At 55.3% G+C, this 21,405-nt stretch overlaps 10 protein-coding genes across 10 annotated transcripts; 6 read left to right on the forward strand and 4 right to left on the reverse strand.

The window, feature by feature from the left end:
- Nucleotides 1–363: 363 nt before the first annotated feature.
- OSTLU_28854 (predicted protein) lies at nt 364–4,657 on the forward strand. The gene has a single exon (XM_001415449.1). The coding sequence runs from the start codon at nt 384–386 to the stop codon at nt 4,581–4,583; it is 4,200 nt and encodes a 1,399-aa protein (XP_001415486.1). The 5' UTR covers nt 364–383; the 3' UTR covers nt 4,584–4,657.
- Nucleotides 4,658–5,416: 759 nt separating this feature from the next.
- OSTLU_28855 (predicted protein) lies at nt 5,417–5,800 on the forward strand (the record flags this gene model as incomplete). Its single annotated transcript, XM_001415450.1, has 1 exon — nt 5,417–5,800. The coding sequence occupies one exon, from the start codon at nt 5,417–5,419 to the stop codon at nt 5,798–5,800; it is 384 nt and encodes a 127-aa protein (XP_001415487.1).
- Nucleotides 5,801–5,928: 128 nt separating this feature from the next.
- Nucleotides 5,929–7,187, reverse strand: OSTLU_28856 (predicted protein). Its single transcript, XM_001415788.1, has one exon. The coding sequence runs from the start codon at nt 7,131–7,133 to the stop codon at nt 5,982–5,984; it is 1,152 nt and encodes a 383-aa protein (XP_001415825.1). The 5' UTR covers nt 7,134–7,187; the 3' UTR covers nt 5,929–5,981.
- Nucleotides 7,188–7,468: 281 nt separating this feature from the next.
- Nucleotides 7,469–10,277, forward strand: OSTLU_48514 (predicted protein; the record flags this gene model as incomplete). The annotated part of the gene is made up of 1 exon (XM_001415451.1): nt 7,469–10,277. The coding sequence occupies one exon, from the start codon at nt 7,469–7,471 to the stop codon at nt 10,262–10,264; it is 2,796 nt and encodes a 931-aa protein (XP_001415488.1). The 3' UTR covers nt 10,265–10,277.
- Nucleotides 10,278–10,440: 163 nt separating this feature from the next.
- Nucleotides 10,441–10,986, forward strand: OSTLU_92118 (predicted protein; the record flags this gene model as incomplete). Its single annotated transcript, XM_001415452.1, has 1 exon — nt 10,441–10,986. A coding segment is annotated over one exon (546 nt), but the record flags the coding sequence as incomplete, so codon positions are not given.
- A 57-nt stretch (nt 10,987–11,043) lies between these two features.
- OSTLU_13731 (predicted protein) lies at nt 11,044–11,976 on the reverse strand (the record flags this gene model as incomplete). The annotated part of the gene is made up of 1 exon (XM_001415789.1): nt 11,044–11,976. One exon carries the CDS (start codon nt 11,974–11,976, stop codon nt 11,044–11,046), a length of 933 nt encoding a protein of 310 aa, XP_001415826.1.
- Nucleotides 11,977–12,857: 881 nt separating this feature from the next.
- OSTLU_12108 (predicted protein) lies at nt 12,858–15,104 on the forward strand (the record flags this gene model as incomplete). Its single annotated transcript, XM_001415453.1, has 2 exons — nt 12,858–14,054; nt 14,154–15,104. The coding sequence occupies 2 exons, from the start codon at nt 12,858–12,860 to the stop codon at nt 15,102–15,104; spliced, it is 2,148 nt and encodes a 715-aa protein (XP_001415490.1).
- Nucleotides 15,105–15,156: 52 nt separating this feature from the next.
- OSTLU_23889 (predicted protein) lies at nt 15,157–16,199 on the reverse strand. Its single transcript, XM_001415790.1, has one exon. The coding sequence runs from the start codon at nt 16,147–16,149 to the stop codon at nt 15,163–15,165; it is 987 nt and encodes a 328-aa protein (XP_001415827.1). The 5' UTR covers nt 16,150–16,199; the 3' UTR covers nt 15,157–15,162.
- Nucleotides 16,200–17,203: 1,004 nt separating this feature from the next.
- On the forward strand, nt 17,204–18,169 carry OSTLU_13734 (predicted protein; the record flags this gene model as incomplete). The annotated part of the gene is made up of 1 exon (XM_001415454.1): nt 17,204–18,169. One exon carries the CDS (start codon nt 17,204–17,206, stop codon nt 18,167–18,169), a length of 966 nt encoding a protein of 321 aa, XP_001415491.1.
- Nucleotides 18,170–18,188: 19 nt separating this feature from the next.
- Nucleotides 18,189–20,938, reverse strand: OSTLU_28863 (predicted protein; the record flags this gene model as incomplete). Its single annotated transcript, XM_001415791.1, has 1 exon — nt 18,189–20,938. One exon carries the CDS (start codon nt 20,936–20,938, stop codon nt 18,245–18,247), a length of 2,694 nt encoding a protein of 897 aa, XP_001415828.1. The 3' UTR covers nt 18,189–18,244.
- Between the last annotated feature and the right edge of the window lie 467 nt (nt 20,939–21,405).

The raw sequence follows: 21,405 nt of genomic DNA on the forward strand, positions 1-21,405 counted from the left end.
TCGCGCCGGGACGCCCGGCGCGCATGCCCCCAGCGCTTGTGCGTGAGACGCCCGCGCGCGTCATCAATCAGTTCGCAGCATGGGGAATCCCCATGCCCGAAGAGCGACGCGACGCGGGCGACGAACACTGACGCGCGCGACCAAGACTCGTGCCCGGGTGGGCACCTGCCGTTTTTTGTTTTTTTGTTTTTTGTCTATCTACTGTAAAGAGAATGTTAAATATGTAACATCGTGTGGGTCCGCTTTAAGTAGTTTAGGTCCGCTTTAGTACCTAGTAGTGTTTGGATCCGTTATAGTGCTATCTTGGGTCCGCCCTCAGTGGTCGTCCCGACCGACCGACCGACCGACCGATCGACATTCTGGCGCGCGCGCGTCGCCCCGCGATGGACGAATCGACGCCGTTGATCGGGCGGCGACGGGAAGGGAGACGCGGCGCGCGCGGCGCGCTCGTCGTCGGCGCGCTCGCGTGCGCGTGCGGAACGCTCGTGGCGTTGGCGAATTGCCCGCACCTGGTGTCGACACTCTCACGGGCGATTGGTGTTGGAGACGCGGACGGCGCGGGTGCGCGCGGGGTGAACGCGGTCTTCGCGCGCCTCGGTGCGGTGTGGGGACGCGATGATTCTGATTACGTGTACACGTCGCTCGAACGTGATTTACTGCGCCCTCACGAAGACGACGATGAAATCGAAGACGAAATCGACGAAATTGACGCCGACGCGAAGGACGGAAAGGTTGCCGAACACACTTCGACAGACCAACTGCACGGTCGAGGAAACGAAGGCTTGGCAAAGGTCGCAACTCTGGGCGAGCCCGCACTTCCGACCGATTTGCCGCCGTCACGCGCGTTGGCGACGCTCGACGAGATTGAAGCTGTTTTACTGGGCAACTGGCGAAAGTGGACGCGCTTGGACGTCGTGCGCGGACGCGCTGAACTGGAAACCGTGCGAGATAAACTCGCTGCTCTCGTTGGTGATGACGTGAATGAAACAACTGTCGCCAACTCTGCCGCAGAGGTGACAAACGAGACGTCGTTTATTTCTTGCAAGGCTGAACAACTCGTACGTGAAATCCTGAGTGAGTACGGCGGCGCACCCAAACTTCTACTCCCAAAATTGTTGCGCTTCATTTTCCACGACGCGGTTGACGAGAACAACTTATTAATCCAAAAGGATGGAGGCTATGTACCGTTTAGGGCACCAACTGGCTCGATATACGGCGGTTTGGACCTTTGCCTTTACTCTCCCCTGACGCATGGAACGTCTGGGAAACCAGACCCTGGGCATAACAGAAATGTTCGAATGAACCGCGAGGTTATCAAATTGTGTGACGCTGTCTGTAAAGATTTGAATACTGGTTTATGTGAACTGCAGAATGATAAACCTAAACGGTGCTATACGGACATGTTAGCGTTTAGTTCCATAATCGTTCTGGAGAAGCACTCAAAGCTTAGTGCCCCATCTTCAATGGTTTGGGGAAGGCGAGGCGGTGAGTGTGGCAACAGCATCGTTACACCATTTACCAAAAGCAGGGAGAAGCTTGAATCCTACGTTGGAAAACCTGCGCTGAACTTTGCGCCGGCGCTTCATGCCATGGACGATCCCGGCACCTTCTCGAGAGTCTTTGCAAAACTTGGATTTACGCCTTCAGAGCACGTCGCGTTGATGGGAGCTCACAGTGTGGGTAAAATTTCACCATGCGCGAGTGGACTCAACGGTATCGAAAAAGGTAACTTTTGCCCGATGAAGAAGCGATATGATCCACCCATCGAGATAGGGAATGAATCCCCACAGTGCCAGCCACAAAAACACGTTCAGGGCAACTGTTGGAAACCCTCTGGACCGAAGTCTTATGCCACTCCGTATTACTACTTCTTTCGTGGTGGGAGAACAGGGTACAAGACCGGCTTCGCCGACGGTGGGGTTTGGGATCACACGCCTGATTCGCTTGACAATCAGTATTACAAGTTGATGTACGACGAAGACTATGGGGGACGCACTAAGTGTTGCGGGAAAAAGAAGAATGGCGGTTGCCATCGGGGTGGGCAACCAGTCGACAGGGAAACTGGGAGAAAACTCCCTTTTTCCTCATTATGCAACATAAATTGGTGCCGCTCAGACCGCAAAGGTAGGACACACATGAAGTCTACAAAAGCTTGGGTCGAACCCAGACATTCGCTCTTAAAATTGCCCTACTTTCGCGGAACCATCGTGAAAATGATAAGACTTGCCGGTGATTGGGCTCTTCTCGGGAACAATGAAACACAATCGATTCTGAAGCGTTATGCAGAAGATGAAAACGAATTCCATTCCAATTTTGCGGTGGCCTGGGATAAGGTGTTACGGAAGGGGTACTTCCTTGACGAGCTGAAAACGTGTTCGAACGTGTCAGGACCGAAAGATGCGCAACTTCTTACTCGCCTAAGGGAGTACCAAGCTGCACTGTCGGCCAAACGCGCCAAACGCGTGGCCAAAAATGCACGACGCGCCGGGGTCGAAGCCGAAAGTTCTGACCAAACATCGAATCTTGGAGATCAAAGTTCACACAACAAACTTGGACAACAAAGTTCAGCACAAGAAGATGCAACCACAGATAAAACACTGCAAGTTGCAACGGCAACCATGGATGATGCGAAGTACGACGACGGGCTTGACACTGCAACGAACGCATCGGATCTCGAGCAAGTTGTACCAAAGTCAATTTCAACGACCATTCAACATTGTGATAAGTTCAATGTGCTTGGTCTCGTCAAACACATCCGGTCAGAGATACAGAAGCTCCCTCGAGATACTACACCTCTTGCGATAGGGCAAGAGCTCACTGCGGCGAGAGACGTAGTCATGGGACAAAACGTACAGATGAGCGAGCCGACGCCTGCGCCTGCGCCCACACCTACGCCGACGCCTGCGCCTGCGCCTGCGCCTGCGCCTGCGCCTGCGCCTGCGCCCACACCCGCACCTTCGCCAGGAGTGGAGCAAAGCGACGAGTCCAGCAACGAAGATGGAGGTGACGCGAAAATCTACAGCTTGGAGCACGCAGGCGCACGGTGCGTAGGGCTGCCTCGTGCCAAGCGAGTGAAGCGAACGCGCAGTGTGGAGGAGTGTGCTGAGTTGGTGAAAAAACGTGGGCACCTCCACTTTGCCTTCCTCCGCAACACCGTGTGCTTGGAGCAGCCAAAACCGTGGAGCAAATGTCGTCGCATTCGCAAGGGCCGATTTGATCTTTACAAGATCAAAGCAGAGCCTGCGCCTCCTGCGCCTCCGCCTGCGCCTCCTGCGCCTCCTACGCCGTCTACGTGGTCGTCTACGTGGTCGTCTACACCTTCCACTTACAGTTACAGTGCAGCGACATGCAAGCGCGATCGTGGCAAGTTCGTTGATGGGAAATGCTGGCATATGGCTACGACTGACACATCTTGTGAAGAGACATGTGCTGACAAAAATCTTCAATATGATGAGGGCACGCACCTGGGCTCGCCGAAGAACCCTGAGACCTGGGACAAGTGTGTGGCTGTCGCCCAGATGTTTAAAAAGCAGGCAAGGACGAATGGGCCAGCGATCGGCGGGGGTGGTGGCTGTGGCTGTTCAGTCTTTAAGATTCCTGTTTACGGTACGAATGATGCAGTTCGCCTGAGTGGCGCCAATACTACGAGCCCCGAGTGTTGGAAGATGGGCCCAATCCAAGCACGTCTCTGCGCATGCAAACCAGCATCAGCTGTTGGCGCAAGTTGCACCTCTTCCTCAAGCTGCTTGAACGCTTATTGTAAGTCAGGCGTTTGCACGAGTTTTTTGGCCCAGAACAGTGCATGCACCGAGCACGCTTCGTGCGTGACAGGCTATTGCTCACCAACGGAACGTAAATGCACGACGGTGTCATGGAAGTCACAAAAAGGCGCGTATGCCAAAAAGTACTATAACGCTGGTAAAAAGAAATTCAGGGTTATGCCAAAACAGAAGAACGTACCTGATTGGGAGGCGATGACGACGTTTCCAAAGGGTTTTTGTATCGGAAATGACAGCGCCGGTTGCTTGATAGCACGCGGTGTCAACCGCCAGAAGACGATTCAAAAAGCCAAACAGCGTTGTGCGTCGTCTGAGGAATGCGTGGCTGTTTGGTGTTGCGCAACAGGATGTCCAGCCACGACGTGTCATGCAGTCAAGACTAGAACTCCAAATTACGCGGCGAACGATTGCCCGCTCTTTCCTGGAAGCTTCCGCGAGACCAAATACCCGGCTACGTTCTATACTAAAGACACGGAGGGCGCTCAAGTACACGAGTCACCGCGAAACATCGTGACGGAAGTGGACATTGCTGCGAGTGCCGATGAAGGGGAAAACATGTACAGTCGGATAAAAGGAGGGAAAAGAAGGAAGGTAGACGCAAAGCAATGCCCCTTACAAAAATTGAAAGCGCACACCTTGGACGAGTGCGCTGAGATGGTGAGGGAACACGGAAGCCTTCACTTTGCCTTCGGACATAAAAGGTGCTTTTTGGCCAAACAACCGTGGAGCGAATGCGAGACGAGCCATGGCAAGTATGATCTTTTTCAAATCGACGAACACGCACGCGACGACGATGAAGATTGAGTCCCAAGAAATGAAATCCTTTACAAGTTTACAAGAAATGAAATCCTTTTACAACAATTTTTGATCACCATCCTTTTTAAACAATTTTGATCACCATCGTCTCTCTCGTCAGTCTCCCGCGTCGCGTCGTCATCGCGCGCACGCACCGGCACCTCGCGACGACTCTCGCGTCGGTCGTCGAACGTCAACACGCCGAGACACGTGCGCGCGCCCACCGTCTCGCGCGAGGACGACGACGGTGAAGACGACGCATCGTCTCGCGACGCATCGTCTCGCGACGCGTCGGCTCGCGACGAGCGCTCCTCCACGCGCGCGCGAGGGCGCGCGTCCGCGCGTGGCGCGACCGGCGCGCGGGCGCGACCGACGGCGCGAGGCGCTGGCTATGTGTACGCACTCATAGTAGTGGTCACGATGACGTATCGTGCGCGTTCTTCACCCATCTATTTGCATTCCTCGACATCGCACTCGTAGTAGTGGTCACGACGGCGGGAAAACCACCGTTCCTCCGCGGCTCACTGTTTGCGCATAGAGAAAAATTCCGGCGTGGTCGCCCGCGTCAGGAGGGACTCTTGGAGGTGTGTGACTCGTCGCTACATCTTAAACCTCGTGCGGAGATAGATCCCTTGCGGAGACGATTACGCCGACGAGGGGAGACGATCGACGCGCGCGCGCGCGCGGGACGCGGCATACATCGACGCACCGCGCGCCAAAACTCTCAAAGTATCGTCACCGAGCGCACACGCTCGATTTTGACGCATCTCGACGCACGTTTGTAACGCGCGCGACACCTGTTCAATCCTCAATCGGATCACTCAATTAACTTTTAAAACACCATGCCGGAACGTAACCCTGGTTTGGCTTACATGATGCACGTCCCCGGTGGCTGCATGGAGGACACCGGCGATTGCTGCTACGCGTCCTGCTGCCCGGCTTGCCACATGGGTTCGATCGCGGACAGAACGAACACGGGCAGCTTCTGCATGACGGCCGCTATCGCGAGTTGTCTCGGCCCATTCTCGCCCCTCTACTTGAAGTGCGTCGCGAGCAAGGCTCTCGAATCCGTCGGCGTCAAACCGGTCGGATACGTGGAATCCTGCTCCATGCCGAGTTGCGTGGCGTGCCAAGTCAGCCGCGAGATCAACGAGAGAAAGCAAATGGGCGGCAAGACCGGCGGCGCGCCCACCGCCGCTCCGACGGCGCAAACCGTCGCGCGATGATTCCAATCATCATCCACTCGCGCCTCGGCCGACGCCATCGGCCGCGCGACGCCTCTGCGTTCGTCAACGACGACACAGCACGCACGACAATTACAATAAGTTTAATATGAATGACACGCACTTACGCCGACGAGGGGAGACGATCGACGCGCGCGCGCGCGCGAATATTATATTGAAAAGCTTACTTGAGGAGGAGTTCGGCGCATTGCACGGCGTTTAAGGCGGCGCCCTTCTTGATTTGGTCACCACACACGAACAAATCCAAGCCCTTGTTGTTGGGCTGGGAGATGTCTTGACGGATGCGACCGACGTAGACGTCGTCGTTATCCGTGGCGTCGAGCGGGGTGGGGAAACGGTTGGCGGCGCGATCGTCGATGATGGAAACGCCCGCGGCGGAGGACAAGATTTCTTTCGCCTTGACTTCATCGAGCGGGTTCTTCAACGTCAAGTTGATGGATTCCGCGTGCGCACGCATCACCGGCACCCGAATGCACGTGGCGGTGATGTTGACGTCTTTGAAGTCCCAAATCTTTCTCGTCTCCTTGACCATCTTCATCTCTTCCTCGTTGTAACCATTCTCCGTCATCGGGGCGTTGTGAGAGAACAAGTTGAACGCATACTGCCACTGGAAGATTTCCATCGTCTTGCACTCACCGTCGTTCACCACTTCTCTCGTTTGTTGCTCCAACTCCTTCATCGCGAGCGCGCCGGCGCCGCTCGCCGCTTGGTACGTCGACACGACGATACGTTCGACGCCCACGGCGCGGTGAATCGGCGTCACCGCCATGAGCGCGATGATGGTGGAGCAGTTCGGGTTCGCGATGATCCCAGCCTTACCACCGAGCTTCAAGTGCGCCATGGCTTCCGGATTCACCTCCGGAATCACCAACGGCACCCCATCCGTCATGCGAAACGCGCTCGAGTTATCCACCACGAAGCACCCCTTCTCCACCGCCACCGGTCCAAACTTTTTCGAGATCGACCCCCCCGCGGAGAACAACGCGATATCTTGCCCATCGAACGAGCTCTCCGTCAGTTCCTCCACGACGTACGTCTCGCCGTCGAAATCCACCTTCGACCCCGCGCTTCGCGCGCTCGCCAGCATCTTCATCTCGCTATACGGAAAGTCCCTCTCCTTGAGCACGCGCAGGAACTCCTGTCCGACCGCGCCCGTGATTCCCGCGATGACCACCTTCGGTCCGTCCGCCGTTCGCTTCGCCTCGACGCGCACCGCCCCTCGCGTCCCGCGCGCGCCCCGCGCGATCCTTTTCGTCGTCGCTTTCAGCGCGTTCGCGTTCGCGATTCGCGCTCTCGCGCTCGTCGTCGCGCGCATCGTCGTCGTCCGCTCGTCCCTCGTCCCTCGTCGGCGCTCGTCGCGGCGCGTCGGCGTGTGTCGCACCGCGCGCGCGTCGCCTCTCTTTTGGGGTTTCTCGACGCGCGCTGATCTTCGCCATACGAGGGTGTTTTTCGACGTTCGCCGCGCGAGGGTTTTTTTCGACGCGCGCGAATCGAACGAATCGAATCTCGCGCGCGAGGGCGCGACGCGACGGACGCAGATCGCGACGCGCGCGAACGCCGAGCGAAGGCGGAACGCGCGAAGGCGCGAAGGCGCGAACGCGCGAAGGCGCGAACGCGAGCGACGGACGCGGGACGCGACGGCGAGCGACGATGCCGATGCGGTTGGACATCAAGCGCAAGCTCGTGCAGCGGAGCGACCGGGTGAAGGGGGTGGAGATACACCCCACGGAACCGTGGATACTGACGAATCTGTACTCGGGGAACGTGGCGATATGGGATTACGAGACGAACGCGCTGGTGAAGTCGTTCGAGGTGACGGAACTGCCGGTGAGGACGTCGAAGTGGATCGCGCGCAAGCAGTGGATCGCGACGGGGGCGGACGACATGTTCCTGAGGGTGTATAATTATAACACGTCGGAGTTGGTGGTCGGGTTCGAGGCGCACAGCGATTACATACGGTCGATCGCGGTGCATCCGACGCAACCGTACGTGGTGACGTGCTCGGATGATATGCTCATCAAGCTTTGGGATTGGGAAAGGCAGTGGGACTGCGCGATGGTGTTCGAGGGACACTCGCACTACGTGATGCACGTGGTGTTCAACCCGAAGGATACGAACACGTTCGCCAGCGCCTCGCTCGATCGCACCATCAAGGTGTGGAACGTGACGTCGCCGGTGTGCAATTTTACGCTCGAGGGTCACGAAAAAGGGGTCAACTGCGTCGACTACTTCGCCGGCGGCGATCGCCCGTACCTCATCTCCGGCGCTGACGATAAGTTGGCTAAGATTTGGGATTACCAGACGAAATCGTGCGTTCAAACGCTCGAAGGTCACGCGCACAACGTTTCGGCGGTGAGCTTCCACCCCGAACTTCCCGTGATCATCACCGGGAGCGAGGACGGGACGCTGCGCATCTGGCATCAGAATACGTATCGCTTGGAGAACACGCTCAACTATGGATTGGAGCGGGTTTGGGCGATCGGTTGCTTGAAGGGATCGAATTCGGTGGCGATCGGTTACGACGAAGGGACGGTGATGTTCAAGATCGGTCGCGATGAGCCCGTGGTGAGCATGGACAGCACCGGTAAGATCATCTGGTGCAAACACAACGAAGTGCAGACGACAAACGTCAAGGCGCTTCCGGCGGATTACGAAGCCGCGGACGGTGAGAGACTGCCGTTACCGGTGAAGGAACTCGGTAACAGTGAACTGTACCCGCAGAGCTTGGCGCACAACCCGAACGGACGGTTCGTTGCCGTTTGCGGCGACGGCGAATACATCATCTACACCGCCCTCGCGTGGAGAAATAAGAGCTTCGGGAGCGCGATTGAATTCGCTTGGAGCATCGATCCCAGCGAGTTCGCTGTTCGTGAAAGTTCGAGTAAGATTAAAGTTTTCAAGAACTTTACGGAAAAGAACGCTTTCCGCCCTAATTTCACCGCTGAAGGTTTGCACGGCGGCGCATTGCTCGGTCTTCGCTCGACGGATTTCATTTGCTTTTACGATTGGGATGAGTGCCGTGTCATTCGTCGCTTGGATGTGTCGGTTAAAAACGTCATCTGGAGTGAGTCGGGTGAAATGGTCACCATAGTAAGCGATACGAGCTTCTTTATCCTGCGATACAACCTTGAAGCGACTGCGGAGGCTTTCGCATCTGGACACGTGGACGAGAGCGAGGGCGTTGAAGAGTCGTTCGAGCTGATTTCCGAAATCAACGAGTCGGTCAGCACGGGTATTTGGGTGGGAGATTGCTTCATCTACACTAACACCGATAAGCGTTTGAACTACTGCGTCGGTGGCGAAGTGACGACCCTTACACACTTGGATCGTTCCATGTTCATCTTGGGTTACCTCGCGGCGCAAAACCGTGTCTTCTTGATGGACAAGAATTTTGCCGTCGTGTCCTTTACTTTGCTGTTGACCGTGGTCGAATTCAAGACATTGATCCTTCGCGGTGAGTTGGAGGCCGCAGAGGAAGTTCTCGAGACGATCCCGGTCGATCAGCACAATTCCATCGCGCGCTTCCTCGAGTCTCGCGGCTTGGTGAGCGACGCCTTACGCATTGCGACCGACCCGGATTTCAAGTTTGAACTCGCTGTTCAATTAGGTGAACTCGATATCGCCCGAGAAATCGTAGAAACGGAAGGTGCGAATGAGTCGAAATGGAAGCAACTCGGTGAGCTTGCGATGTCGAATGGTGACCTCGAGCTCACGAACAAGTGCTTAGAAAAGTCTGGAGATTTGTCTGGTCAGTTGTTACTTGCGACCTCATCTGGATCACCAGAGACGCTCAAGCAACTCGTGGAGGAATCGAAACTCAAGGGTAAGAACAATGTGGCGTTTGTATCGATGTTCATGCTGAAAGATATCGATGGTTGCATCGACTTATTGATCGAGACAAAGCGTATTCCCGAGGCGGCGTTCATGGCGCGCACATATGCGCCGAGTCGTGTATCTGAAATCATCGCATTGTGGAAGGATGACTTGAGTAAGGTAAACAAGAAGGCAGCCGAGGCTTTAGCCGATCCAGCGGGACATCTGGAGTTATTCGAAGGCTTTGATGAGGCACTCGACGCGGAAAAACACGCCAGAGCGCAAGCGGGCGCCCAGGCCGACGCGTGCGAATATGGCGTCGGGCTCGCCGTTGACAAGCTTACGGATGCGATCGACGACATCGATGTGAACGAGCAACAAGATCAGTCAGAAGCTGTAGCGGAGCCCGAAATCGAGGAAGAGGCGTCGCCGGAATCCGATATCGCGGTGGAGCCAGAATCTGAAGTGGTGGATGAGGCGGAACAGGAAGTCGAGGCAGAACAGGAAGTCGAGGCGGAACAGGAAGTCGAGGCGGAACAGGAACCCGAGGTATCATCCGGCGAGCCAGCCGCAGATGGTGGTGAAGAGGATTGGGGTTTGGACGATGACGCCGCACCGGCGAAGGCTGATTAAAATCACACTAGCTTGATGTAAATACGAGAGGCAAACCTTGCGTTGCGCCAGCAGCCACAGAGTACGACTCGGTCGACATGCCGCACGTTCGCGCACTCACGGTAACGTGCGGGAACGCGGGAAAGAAAAAAGCATCCGCGGCATCAAAGCAGCAATCTGCGGCGTCCAAGAAGTCGTTGGCGTACCGCGTTTCCCGTGGCGGGCTGACGCTGGAGAAGATTCCGCAGCCGTTAGTCGAACGCTCGCCGTCCGTCGCTCTGGCCTTCACTTACCTCGGTGACGCGGTTTGGGAGCTCTACGCTCGACAACACATGATTCTAAAGCGCGTCACGTCGAGCGAGAGCGCGTCGACGTCGGGAAGGGCCATCAGGCCTCAAGACGGCGTCTCCAAGGGCTGGTGCAGCGCCAAAGCCATGCACGCACACCTGAATAGGCTTCTTGAACAGGATTTATTGACAGATCAAGAGCTCGCGGTGTTGAAATGGGGAAGAGATTTCGGACACGAGTCGCGGTCGGGACATAAAGGGGATGTGCACAGGGACGCAAGCGCTTTGGAGGCGCTTGTGGCGTACCTGTATTTATTCGAGAGCGATAGGTTGCACGAAGTATTAGAGCTGTGCGGCATGACCTTTTGCGGGAAGCCTCTGAACGGGCTCGTGGGAATCGCGGACGCAACGCTCGAGACGATGGACGCCCTGAATTTCGACGTTGAGGCGGTTTGATGATACCGTTCATCGCATAGATTTAGACTCAATATAGCAATTTCACTACCGTCAAGCTCAAGCTTCCGCGGCGTAATCTTCCTTGATTTCAATAGCGCTCATCTTTTCGATCGTCGCACTCACTTCTTCATCGCCTTTTGTTTCACCTTCTTGCTCACTACAAAGACATTTGAGCCAGTCATCCATTTTCTTCACAGTCGTCGGTAAGAAACCGTCCACTGTCGTAACGCAGTCCTTCTGTCCTGGCGTGTGACCTTCCGGCACGAGGAAGTCGGGAATATCTTCATCCTCAAGTAATCTTTGCAAACCAGTATACTGCGACTCTGCTTGGCTGAAAATCTTGATTTTATGTTGCGTGTGCACCGCGAGAAGAGGTTTGACCGCGCTCCACAAGTAGTCAAACGCTGACGGCGCGTTGACAACGTAGATGGCCTTGGAGAGCTCCGGATAGTTGTGCGAAGCGACGCTATTGATTGTCTTCAACACATAGAGGCATCTCAACGCCGACATACCTATCCCGTCCATGTCGATGATGACGACTTGCTTATCCACCAAACCGTCGTAATCGTCGCTCGAAGCCTCTTGCTCCTTGCCCTCAGCTTTGATCTTCTTCGCTCTCTCTGTAGCCTCGGGGATAATCGACTGCACCAAGTGCTCAGCGCGTACGATCGTAGAGTAGACGTGCGTTTCGTCGCTTGCCGACGTCGCTAACGCGGCATCACCCTTACCCAGCCGTAACATGTACACCGGGAACCCCTGTTTCGTGTAGCATAAAAATGGTGTCCCCGTCATAATCTTACGGTTATCGGCGAGCAAATCCCATCGTGGTTCGCTCGCTAGGATCGCATCAACGCCCACACGATCGCCAATTTTCACTGTCTTACGCCACTCCATCGCCTCTCTCAGCGCGGCCTCGGCGTTATCCAAACTATACTTGCGCGCTACTAAAAATCGTCGAAGCGTCGCGCGGCGGTTCCCCAACGGGCACATCCCCTCGGGAATTTCCTCGCAGTCCTCCCCGAATCGCCCCGCCAATTCATCCACGAGCTCTTTCCAGTTCTCCGGGTGCGGAAACTCGTGAAACAATTTAGTAGGATCAGTTTCCCTGCGTTTGTCAAAGCGCGCTCCGTCAGTCGCGGCCGGCGTCCTCGACAGCTATCGGCGAGGTTTCTGATCTCATCCATATCCGCGTCGTTCGCTTCGATTGATCGCTCTTTTGCCACCGCGTGTCGCGCGGGAGCGCGTCAACAAACACCATCGCGCGCGTCGTCGATCGCGCGCACGTACGGTTTATCCTCGCCATCCGCGGTCGCCGAGAACCAGCCACCGACGCTGCCAAACATGGAACTCATTTCCCTCGTCCGCCGCGCGCGATCGCGTGCGCGCGCGACGCGTGCGCGTGGACGTGGGCGCGAGAAACTCCTTAACCACCGATCGGCGTCGATACGACGCGCGTCGAGGAGCCGCGGGCGTGCGCGCGAAGGTCTGAGGTTTGATCGAACGAAGAAAGAACGAAGCGCGCCGACGGCAGAACGCGTCGCGCGGCGAATCGAGCGCGAGCGAAGTCGCTAAGGCGTCCGACGACGCGCTTTCGAGCGACAGCTAGCGGCGATCGCGCGCGCAGGCGGTGAAAGAGGCGCGGCGCGCGAAGTTGACGGATTCAATGAAGGTCGAGGCGAACGCCGCGATGGAAATTGCGGTGGCGGAGGTGAAAAAGACGGAAGTCGAGCGCGGGAATAAGGTGCTGGTGACGCCTTTGTACGGAGTGAAGGGTAAGTAACGAGAGGACGCGAACGGCGGATGGTGCGAATGAAGAGATCAGAGTGACTGACGACGGCGAATTACGAACGAATCGCGCAGGAGAACAACCGATGTGCTATCACGTCTCCATCGATGGCTGTAACATCTTGCTCGATTGTGGATGGAATGACAAATTTGATGTGGACATGCTCAAGCCGCTGGCGGCGATCGCGCCGAAGGTTGACGCGGTTTTGATTTCGCATCCAGACACGGCGCACTTGGGCGCGTTGCCCTACGCGTTTGGAAAGTTGGGAATGAATTGCAAGGTTTACGCGACGCTGCCGGTGCACAAGATGGGACAGATGTACATGTATGATCACTTTTTGACGAGGCAAGATCAGGGGGATTTTCAGGAGGTGTTTTCGCTCGACGACGTCGACACGGCTTTCGCGGCGTTTGTGCCCGTCAAGTACATGCAATTGTCGATGCTGCGCGGGAAGGGTGATGGAATCTCGGTCATGGCTTACGCCGCTGGCCACACGCTTGGTGGTGCGGTGTGGAAGATAGGAAAAGATGCTGAAGACGTGGTGTACGCCGTAGATTACAACGTGCGGAAGGAGAGACACCTGAACGGCACATCTTTCGACGCCATTCACAGACCTGCGCTTCTCATCACTGACGCGAGTAGTGTCGACCGCGAAGTGCCGAACAAGACTACTCGAGACGCCAAGCTGATTGATTCGATATTGTCTAGCTTGCGCATGAACGGTAACGTGCTCATTCCGATCGATCCCGCTGGGCGCGTGCTCGAGTTGATTTTGTTGCTAGAAGAGAAGTGGGCGCAGCGTCAATTGGGATCGTACCAAATCGTGCTTTTGACCAACGTGGCGTATAACACGCTCGATTTCGCGAAATCACATTTAGAATGGATGGGGGATCACGTGACAAACGCATTCGAGCGTAGACGCGAGAACCCATTTAACACAAAGTTTCTCACGCTGTGCCACTCGATGGAGGAGTTGCAGGCGTTACCGCCGGGGCCTAAAGTCGTCCTCGCGTCGTTCGGAAGCTTGGAGGCGGGACCATCGAGACATTTGTTCGCTGAATGGGCTGAAGATAAGAGCAACTTGGTGATTCTCACCGGTCAACCGGAGCATGGTTCGCTCACTGAGCAAGTCGTGCAGCTCAGCGCGAAGGCCACGGCGAAGAAAAAGATCAAGCTCACGTTATCGCGCCGCATCCCTTTGGAAGGATCAGAGCTAGCGGAGCACGAGAGTAGTCGCAAATCGAGTACAAGTACTGAGCTGGAGAAGAAGGAGAGCGAGACTGTGATAGCAGAGGAAGAAATGACGGATATAAAACCGGTTGAAGCAGAGGCTGAGCCCATGGATGTACTTTTTGGTGTGACAACGGTGGGATCTACTCAGGAAGCCGATTTACGACGGCGCGATACCTTGACGGAGGGATTCACACCGATTTCCACGCCACATGGTCCCATGTTTCCTGATGAAGTGTGGGAGCCGACGATGACGGATTATGGTCAAGAGATAGACATCGAAACGTTTCATCAAATTTCACAAATGTCGAGCGGGATACCTATTCCAGAACCGATGAAGGAGACAACTGTAGTCGACGACCTTGATGTCGCAAACATCGAAGAAGACGAAGAAGAAGAGCCTCAAGAGGTTCCTACGAAACTCGTCACCGAGACTCGTGAAATTAACATCCGTGCGACAATCATAACTGTTGACTTTGAAGGAAAGGCAGACGGCAAGAGCGTCCGCACTCTCATCACGCAAGCTGCGCCGAGACGGGTAGTTTTAGTTCATGGTGATGCGAAGGAGACTAAAACGCTCAAAGATGCGCTCACTGCGGGATTACCCGGTGTGCAGATCGATGCTCCTGATGCGGGTAAGACGATTGAGTGCACTTCGGCTTCGGCAACGTACAAGATTCGCGTCTCAGACGCGCTCTTTCAAAAGGCAAACATGCGAGACATGGCGGGTTACAAAGTTGGCTGGGTCAACGGTGTCGTTGGCAAAGCCTTGGAAGAGGGTGGTGCTCCAATGTTGCTGCCTGTCTCTGCCTTGAACTCGAACGCTGATGGCATGGCGCTCGCGCCGTCAAACGCCACGATGACAAAGGTGTCTGCGCAGCCCGGTTCCGTATTTTTGGGCGATTTGCGTCTTTCTGATTTCCGTCAGGCGCTAGCTCAAGAAGGCATCATCGCCGAATTCGCCGATGGTGTGCTGGTGTGTGCCAACGGTCGTGTCACGGTTAGAAAGGACGGTGATGAAAAGCTCGTCGTCGAGGGCGCGTTATCCCAAGACTATTTCGAGGTTCGACAGATCCTTTACTCGCAGTACAGCATCCTCTAAAGGAATTGGCTAGCTCTAGATTAACAATGTACTATGACGAAAGTAGATTTGAAACAACTCACGCGGAAGACGAGAGCTTCTTCTCCAACTCTGCGATTTGCTCCTTCATCAGCGCCAAGTCTCGCGCCACGCGCTCTGTATTGTTCGGTTGTTTGCTAATTTCCACCACCTTTCGCTGCAAATCGGTTTGCGCGCGACGTGCGACGCCGGTGGCTTCAACTTTACTCACTAAGTCGGCGAAGTCGCTATGCATTCCGTGAAGGTGTTTGTACGCAGCTCGACACAACTCATCCGAGCGCGCTTCTCTGAACAACGTCTCCTCAACGACGGTATATGTGCGTTGTAGCAGCACCTCTGCGGATTGGATTTCGGTTTGCACGCTGCGAGTATCGCTCACGATTTTCGAGATCTCTCCTTCCTGCTTCTTGATATTCTTTATGATTTCGTTAACTCGTCGCACGAACGAAGGACGGTGCACGTTCTTCGGCGATGCCTCATATTCCTCAAGCAGTTGACGTTGCTCGTGCTCCTTGACGCGCAACAACGCGCTCGTTTCTTTGCCTTCAGAGCGCCACTGTTCAATCTCCTCGAGTTGATGCTTTGCATTTTCACGCTTTTCACTGGCCGCAACCGCATGCGCTTCGATGGCGGCAATAAGCGGAGCTTTTGCGGCTTCCCACTCAGCCTTGAGTTGTTCCATTCTCTCCTTCGCAGTGTTGAGCACCTTGTTCAATTCGGCTTCGCTCTCCTCGATGGGACGATCGGTGGCCAATACCATACCCACGGCTTGTTTATGCAACAAATAATTCGACTCAAGCTCTGCCGTTCGCGCGCGTTTCTCATCTGTGGACTCCAAAGCTTCTTTCACTTTGGCCGCGCACGAGGCGATTTCATCATCCACTGTCGACAGCACGGCAATGGCTTCATCGATTCGACGCTGAATATCTTCCACGTCGCGTTCTCGCGCGCTCAAACGCCCTTCGAGTGTATCAAGAGCCTCATTTTCTACTTCCATCGCTGTCTCGAGAACGTTTGTCTCGTCCATCTTCGTTTCGAGTTCGCGTCTTGCCCGTCTCGCCTTTGGCTCAGCATAGAATCCGCCTTCAATCGCGAATTTGAACACCTCCGCAATCAATCCACGCAAGCCTCCACGAGTGCGCAAATCGAATGGTTTTCCATCGGGTCCGATAAAATCTATGCGCTCCACGCCTCCAAACTTCAATCTTTGCGCATCTTCTTCGCGTTCGGTATCCGCGCGGCTGCGCGACGCATACTCTAAGATGGATGCCAACGTCGAGGCCTCTCCGCCTTCTTTGAGCTTCCCAAAAAACCCAGCCTCGTCCTCCGTCGCCAACCGCACCGTGCGAAATTCTTGAGTATCCTCCACGTCGTCCGTCTTTTTCTTCGCCCTCGCCGCGGCCGCGATCCCTGCGAACCCTCCGAGTGACTTGGCCGCCTTTCCCCACGCCGCGCCCGCGCGCGTCGATTTCGCCACCGCCTTGATCGCACGCTGTCCCGCACTCCCGACCCCGACGGTCTCATTCTTCGTTCGTCCCCCAGCACTTCCAGAAATCGCCTCTTCGACCTCTTTCCTCGGCAATTTGTCGAGAACGAATTTCAAAATCGACCGCGCGCTCGCCTCGCTCGGATACAAAAACTGTTGAAATCCAATTTCCCCATCCCCTCCGTACCCAATCGTCCTGAGCGCTTCCGCGTACGCCCCGGCGACGCGAAACCGTTCCGCAACGTTCGCATCGTCATCTTCGCTCGGTAGCGTCTCCGGGAGGTGCTTGAACGCGACGGAATCGATGCGGACGAGCGCCGAACGGATGAGTTTGGCGAACGCCACGCCGTCGTCGACGAGCGATGCGAGGTCATCGGACGCGATCGGGACGTCCGCGGCGCGAAGGGCGAGGACCAGAACACCGTCGGCGTCGGCGGAGGACATCGGGACCCGCGATGTCGGCCGCGCAATGCGGCGATCGAGACGGACACAGCGACGCCGCGTTCGAGGGTGCTGACGCCATAGCGCCGCGCGCGGTTCGTGTGCGCGCGGACGCGCCGCGCGCGGGGTCGGCGCGCGAAGCTTTGAATCGGTCATGTCGGACGAACGCGACGCGCGCGATGCCGCGACGACGCCAAAGCCACCGCGAACGCCCGAAAAGACGCTCGTGCATCGACTCGCGCAACCGAAAAGCGCCGACGAGCTCGTCGCGCTCGTGCCGAAGACTATTCTGCTCACGGAACACGCGGAGGGCGCGTCCGCGATGGCGCGAGCCGAGGTTTTGGACCATTTTTCGGTAATGTTTTGGATCGCGAACGATTGCTGTTGGAGCCAAGAGACGACGTGGGTATTCGTGCCGATGGCGTTCGTGGTGATATTCTTTACGCATAACGTGTGGGCGTCGAGGAACGACGCGAATGAGTTCAGACACGCGCTGGCGGTGTTCTTTTGGCTCGTCGGGGCGAATTCATGTTGGGTTTGGATGGATTTCTACGGGTCGGTGTACGCGCTCGAGGTGTGGTGTGTGATTTGCTTTGCGACGAGCGTACTCATAGAAGCCGCGCAGCTCACGGTTTTGGCGGTGCCGGCGATGAATAATGCGGGCGAAGTCGACACGCAAGACGTCACCGATGCGTTTCAGGCGATCGCAATTTTGTCCTGGGCGGCGCACGACTTGACGGTGTTTTTGTATTACAATCTGTCGTCGGTATCGCAAGATTACTGCCGTGTCGCGTGGTGGATCTTGGGCGCTGTAATTGTGTTTCAGGTATCGTACTATCTGTACTTACAGATCAAGATTTATCGCGCGCGTCCGGAAAGTTCGGGCGTAGACTATGCCTTGGCTCTTTTCGCGTGGTCGATCGGGTGTATATTCTGGGAATTTGGTGATTTTTACGCAACCGACCATCAAGATCCGGAACCCGTGTTTCGACCGCCGCGACATGTCGATAACTTTCGATGGTGGTCGTTTTGGATCATAGTTATCGGCGCGCTACCGCTCGCGGTGTGGTGCGTGCGACACTCATTGAATATCCTGGCGTGGAGTAAGAAGAATCGATAGCAAACTAGAATGTACAACTAGAATGTACAACAAGTATCTACCTACAGTAGGACTAAAATTAAATTCTGAATTCTTTCATGCTGCCTCGACAGCGCGCTCGAGTTGGATCTCGAACACGTCCGTTCTGAGGCTGATTCCCTTGCCACGCATGACATCGAGCAGGGCGGCACGTTCTTTGGTCGAAAACACCGACGCTAGTGATTCGATCCCATACAGCCAAATCGTTTTATTCCACGGTACCGCGTTTATGGCGCGTAAGAAGATTGTCTTAGCGCTGGACGCTTGTCCGCACGACACGTACGCGCGCATGTACGTAAGCCACAATAAAGGCGACTGCGCCGTGATTAATGCCGGTTGCAATGCTCGCTCGAGGACGGAAATTACGCGAGGGTTCGATACGAACGGTTTGCCGACCTCCATGCCGAGCGCGTAGTACATCAGCGTCACGTTTGGATTGCGCTCGAGTTCAAAATCCAATAAACGACGCATGCGCTGCCTGCCTTGGACATCAAGTTCAAGTTCACACATCTTCAGAAGCAGATGCGGACTCCTTGGAAAAACTTTTAGCGCGCATTCAAGACTTGAGCGCCGTGTTGCGAGTGGCTTCATGTCCAACAGCTTGACGTGCAAACTGTGCCAATGCTCCACGTTCGTCGCGCGAAGTTGCGTCTCTGGTGGTACTGCACAAATCGCATCGTCAATTTCCTTGCACGTCTGCTTGTTCAAGTACTGGAAGTGCGCGAAGCATTGAATCAACGCAATTCCATATTCTTGCAGACCATCGTGTTCGCGACCCTTCCACACACCGCCGCCTGCAAAAGCGTTGTTCATTTTTTGGTTGAACAAATTTTGCGCTCGTAGAAAGACCGTGGCGCCTTCAACGCGGGCGGCGTTCGGAGTGGTCTCTTCACCAGAATCTACGCTCGCGAGTGCCAACAACACTTTCAGTGCGTTTTCTCTATCACTCTCGCGCAGTTCGCATTCGACCCAAGATAGAGCTAGATGTGAGATGTCTTGCACCTTGGCTGACGTCGCAGTGCTGAACACTTTTGCATAAATTTTTCGCGCCGATGCCTTACGTCCAGATTCCCACTCCATTTTCGCAAAATGCGACCAAAGCTTGAGAGAATTTTCGTGGACACCCGACAGAAGCTCCTTTGCAACATCTTTCTCGGTGACGACGCGACATGAGAAAATGGTTGGATCATAGCTTGCGAAAACGCGAAACATATTCGCTCCAAGAGCGCCGCGTCCAGCATCGGCGGTGACCCACGCGTGCTCAAGTCCATAACTCTGTGAAAGCCATGTTCCATTGTGCTTCACGCCATCGGCGGAGGCAAAAACTCTCGAGGCATTTACATACGGACCAGCCGTGCATTCAATGAGATCGAGCGATTTATCATGATCAAAATCAGTAGGGAGCTTGTCCAAAGTGCCGACGAGACGTAGTGTTTGCATCCACAATCGCCGCTTTGCAGTTTCGTCGCTCAGCCTTATCAAACCGTGCTTGATATCATCGAACCATATCACACGAGGTGACGCGCTTTGTTCATCTTCTTGCACGTCCATCGATCGAGCTGGTCTCCATATCTCGCAACAGCGTTCCCTCTCTTTCACAATCCATCGACGCAATATCTCATCATCAATTTCAATGTCCGCTGCTGCGTCAAGCTGCTCTTCGAGAAGTGCGAGCGCGGCTGCGTCTGGTTCTTCATCCTCCTCACTATCGTCGCCAACGCAATCTTCATCGTTGTCTATTGCAGTGTCTTCAAAACGTTCCCAGCCACCACCAAGGATGGCTCCTGCTGGCACATCCGGTGGAGGCGGAGGAGGCGGAGGCACTTCGTAAGGCGTTTGATGCGCATGTTTGTTCCTACTCGCTGCGTCTGATTTCGCATCACGAACTATTATCTTGAGCTCCGTGTTCATGGACATCCATTCGTTCCATCCCGTGGCATTCGGCTCACCGATACGAGGCTCACCGCACTCCCAAAATTGCTCGAATGCATCCACCAATTCGTCTTCCGTCTGCGTCGACGGGGAGAGGCAACAAAACTCTACTGCTGCTTGAATCCTTGCTACTGCTAGTTCCGTTTCACCAGTTTGAATGTCGAATCGACATACATCGACAATGAGATCGACAATTGCGCGTTCTAGTTCAGACACCTTGCTTGGTGCAGCAGATATTTGCTTCAACTGGTTCCTTGCTATCGCGAGTGAACGTAACGCTCTGTTGAAGTCGTCACGAACGCTGCTCGCGCTAAAGTTACTAAAGTCACGCATACGGTAACGAAGATACGCGTGCCAAATATCAGGACTTCCAGTATTTTGCTCTAACGCGTAATGCCAGCGTGATTTGATTGAAGGACTCTCTTCAACCTTTTCGTACTCCATGAGCAGCATGATGATCACACGCGCATCGTGCGAATGATACCTCAGTGCCTGCTCCAGTATGGCGATCTTTTTCTCAACCAGTTGACGAATTTCACTTCGTTTCCTCGTCAAAGCCATGAACTCGTCTTGAAATCGGGCGAATTCGATCCAAAGTTCGACGTCCTCCGGACGCTCTCGCGTCTTTTCATTGAAGCTCTTCGTCCTTTGCATCAGATGCGCATGCGCGTTCTCCATCCCGTCTTCAGCCATGTGCGGAACGCCCAAGTTGTGTAACTCTAGCTTGACAAACTCTTCGGCGTTTGTATCTGCCTTTGCCGTATCCACAAGAGAAGGTTTGCGCAGTCTTGGCGCGCTTCGATCGCTTCGCGAAGACATCCCTCGTGTAAAGTAGCGCTCTTTCGTCGATTCACGCTCGCGTTTGCACGTCAAATTCAATCCATAAAAATCGCTCTCGCGCACTCTTGCCACGCGTTCGTACCACTCTCGCGCTTGATCCACGGCCCGTCGAAACTTGACGCCGTCTGCGCGCGCGACGCGCCCATATGCCAGATTGTCGCCGTCGCGTCGCGCGTCTTCATACGCATCCCTCCCCTGGCGCATGCGAACGTCACCAACGCGCGCATCCCGCGTTAAACGCCCATACTTTTCCTCTAAAGCCGCAATCTTGCGCGCATCGTCAACTCGAAGTCTCTTCTCCCTTCGTTCGCGCTTCTTCTCTTTGAGCTGCCGCTTGTCCCGCTTACTTTTCTTCCCACGCTTCTCTCCCCGGTCGTCGTCGTCATCTCGCGACGATGTCGAAGGCGAGATCGAGCGCACGCGCGCATCGGCGACGTCGCCGTCCG

This window comes from Ostreococcus lucimarinus, chromosome 1 (assembly GCF_000092065.1).
Source record: "Ostreococcus lucimarinus CCE9901 chromosome 1, complete sequence".
NCBI lineage: Eukaryota > Viridiplantae > Chlorophyta > Mamiellophyceae > Mamiellales > Bathycoccaceae > Ostreococcus > Ostreococcus sp. 'lucimarinus'.